The sequence below is a fragment of the Colobus angolensis genome, unplaced genomic scaffold (assembly GCF_000951035.1).
Source record: "Colobus angolensis palliatus isolate OR3802 unplaced genomic scaffold, Cang.pa_1.0 Scaffold67, whole genome shotgun sequence".
Lineage (NCBI taxonomy): Eukaryota > Metazoa > Chordata > Mammalia > Primates > Cercopithecidae > Colobus > Colobus angolensis.
The window spans coordinates 7,506,900-7,509,607 of NW_012120376.1; the positions used below are offsets into that span (position 1 = coordinate 7,506,900).

General features: G+C 48.9%; 1 protein-coding gene across 1 annotated transcript in view; it reads right to left on the bottom strand.

The window, feature by feature from the left end:
- Positions 1-2,708, bottom strand: part of COQ10A (coenzyme Q10 homolog A (S. cerevisiae)) — a 4,186-nt gene extending 1,478 nt beyond the window's left edge. The window contains exons 1-4 of the mRNA XM_011926115.1: positions 2,552-2,708; positions 2,042-2,188; positions 596-788; positions 292-393 (exon numbers count right to left, since the gene is read on the bottom strand). Of these exons, the coding sequence (XP_011781505.1) occupies positions 292-393; positions 596-788; positions 2,042-2,188; positions 2,552-2,589 (480 nt within the window). The 5' untranslated portion in view covers positions 2,590-2,708. The remainder of the gene's footprint in view (positions 1-291; positions 394-595; positions 789-2,041; positions 2,189-2,551) is intronic.

The window sequence follows — 2,708 nt, forward strand, 5'->3', positions numbered from 1 at the left end:
GCACTCCAGCCGGGGTGACAGAGCAAGACTCCGCCTCAAAAAAAAAAAAATACAAAAATTAGTTAGGCTTGGTGGCAGGCGCCTGTAGTCCCAGCTACTTGGGAGGCCGAGGCAGTAAAATCGCTTGAACCCGGGAGGTGAAGGTTGCAGTGAGCTGAGATCACGCCATTGCACTCCAGCCTGGGCGACAGAGCATGATTCCATCTCAGATAAATAAATAACCCTGTCACAGTACCCCAGCCCTTCCCCATACCCAGTCCTAGTCCTCTGCTACACAACCTCCTGACTCACCGAAAAGTCCACAGTGCAGGTTCGAGGATAGGCAGGAATACCAGGGCTGAATCGCCAAATGGTCTCTAAGTGGTTGAAGAGCTTGCCATCAGTACAAACAGCCTAGAATAGGATAATCAGGTAGTTAAATAACATTACTAAGTATAGGATACAATATAAAGGAAAGCTATTTTCCTTCTTTCTGATATTAGGGAAATACTTGACACATGGAGATAAAATCATCACAAGGAAAGCCAAAACAGCACTTTAATATGAAACTGCTAAAAAGAAAAAATGTAGTCCATCCCTCTCATACAGGCCTCACCTTGACCATGTGAGGTTTGACCATGGAAACTGCAGAGGTGTAACGTTCCATGACAGGTGGAAAGCCAACCTCCAGCTGGGCTTTTAAGTGACCCTTACGGCTGGATACCACTAGAGACTTCTTACACCAGGGCACAAACTCACGATACTCCTGGACATTGGACACCACTTCATACATCTCCTGCATTGAGTACCTAGGAGAAGAAGAATCACAGGCCAAGGAGCTGCCAGCTGGGTCAGGTTCCTCCTTGCTGTAGGCCCCTAATTCATACCTTTGCCCCCTAACCATGCACCTTCAGGAACTAGAGATCCCAAATAAGCCTGGATGAATAACTTCCCAAAAGCAAATGTGCAAATCCTTATGATATCGTTACCTGATATTTTGCAGTTTACAGAATGCTTTGCATTCATTATTTTGATTTTAAGAGGGACCATCTAGGGAGAACAGAGAGGCTGTCAATTTTACTGGTGATCCACAAGGATCAGATCCCAACTCTAACAATTTTTTAACAATGTGGCCTTAGGTAAATTACCTGTGTCTCCATTTTCTCACCTGATTTATAGGTTTGTTGTGAGGATTAAATGAGAAAAATCTATGTAAAATATCTAAGTCAAGCTGCTAGCATGTAGCAAGTGCTCGATAAGTTAGCTATTATGCTCAAAATATATTTAAAAGGTTATGCTGCAAATATTTACACATACTATGTACCCATAAAAAATTTTCTTAAATGGTCACCAGAAAACACCCTGTTTTTTGTTTTGTTTTTTGAGACAGTCTTGCTCTGTCACCCAGGCTGGAGTGCAGTGGTACAATCTCAGCTCACTGCAACCTCTGCCTCCCAGGTTCAAGCGATTCTCCTGCCTCAGCCTCCCAAGTAGCTGGGATTACAGGCGCCCACCACTACTCCCGGCTAGTGTTTTGTATTTTTTTAGTAGAGACGGGGTTTCACTGGGTTAGCCAGGATGGTCTCGATCTCCTGATCTCGTGATCCGCCCGTCTCGGCCTCCCACAATGCTGGGATTACAGGCTTGAGCCACCGCGCCCGGCCCAGGCTGATTTTTATTTTTATTTGTATTTTTAGTAGAGATGGGGTTTCACCATGTTGGCCAGGCTGGTCACGAACTCCTGATCTCAAACAATCGGCCACCTCAGCCTCCCAAAGTGCTGGGATTACAGATGTGAGCCACCGCACCCAGCTATGCCCTGTTGTCTTAAAGTATAGTCCAACCGTAGTCTCATTTCACTTAAGCACATGCACAGCAACCAAGAAGGGAGAAATTAAGGCCGGGAGGGTGGCAGGGGAGGATTGAGGGCCAGTATTGTAGCTGGGGAGGGGGATGGCTAGAGATGAATCTTGCCCACTGGTGATACCCTGACATTCTTGCCTGGACATGGTTATTTGGAGGGAAAGGGGAAATGGAAGGATGCAGGGCAGAGAATGCTTACCCCATGATTCTACGCTCCGAGTAAGCCTTTCGCTTGTTGGTGAAGGGGGCAGCAAATCCCATGAAGGAACGGCTCCACGGTAAGCCAGCCTCAGCCGCCAAGATCTGGGCAGCCCGAGGCAAGAGGAGGCTGCAGGAGGTCAGAAACCTAAGACCAAAGGAAAGAGGAGCCAACCTTATAGTTCTTTGTAATCCTCTATCATTTCTAGGTGAAGGGGAAGAATAGTGTATCCCAGACGAAGGTCGTCCAGACAAGCTTTCCCCCCAGCACCTGCTGCAGCCCGCTAGGCTCTCTCTGGCCAGGGAGTCACGAGTGCAAAAGGTCGAGGGCAGCTAAGGACAGGGCTGGGAGCGGGGTGGGGGGAATGAGAAAAAGCGGGGTGTGTGGGAAGTGCTAGTTGCTTTTGACTGGGCCTACGCTACTGCTGAAAGCTAAGACTCTAAGGAAGCATCACTGTCCCCGGGGACCCCAGGGCGCCCGCGAGGGCCAAGAAGACGGTTGGACACTCACCCCGAGGACTTCCCTTCTCGTACAACTTGCAAAAGCATTCTCCAAAGCTCTACATTAGCTCCCAGGGCATGATTGCTGCCAGTCCCCACTGCGCCTGCATCCCAGTATAGCACCCCTCCACCGCGGAACCCCGGGGTCCGCAGCGACCCGCTGCCCT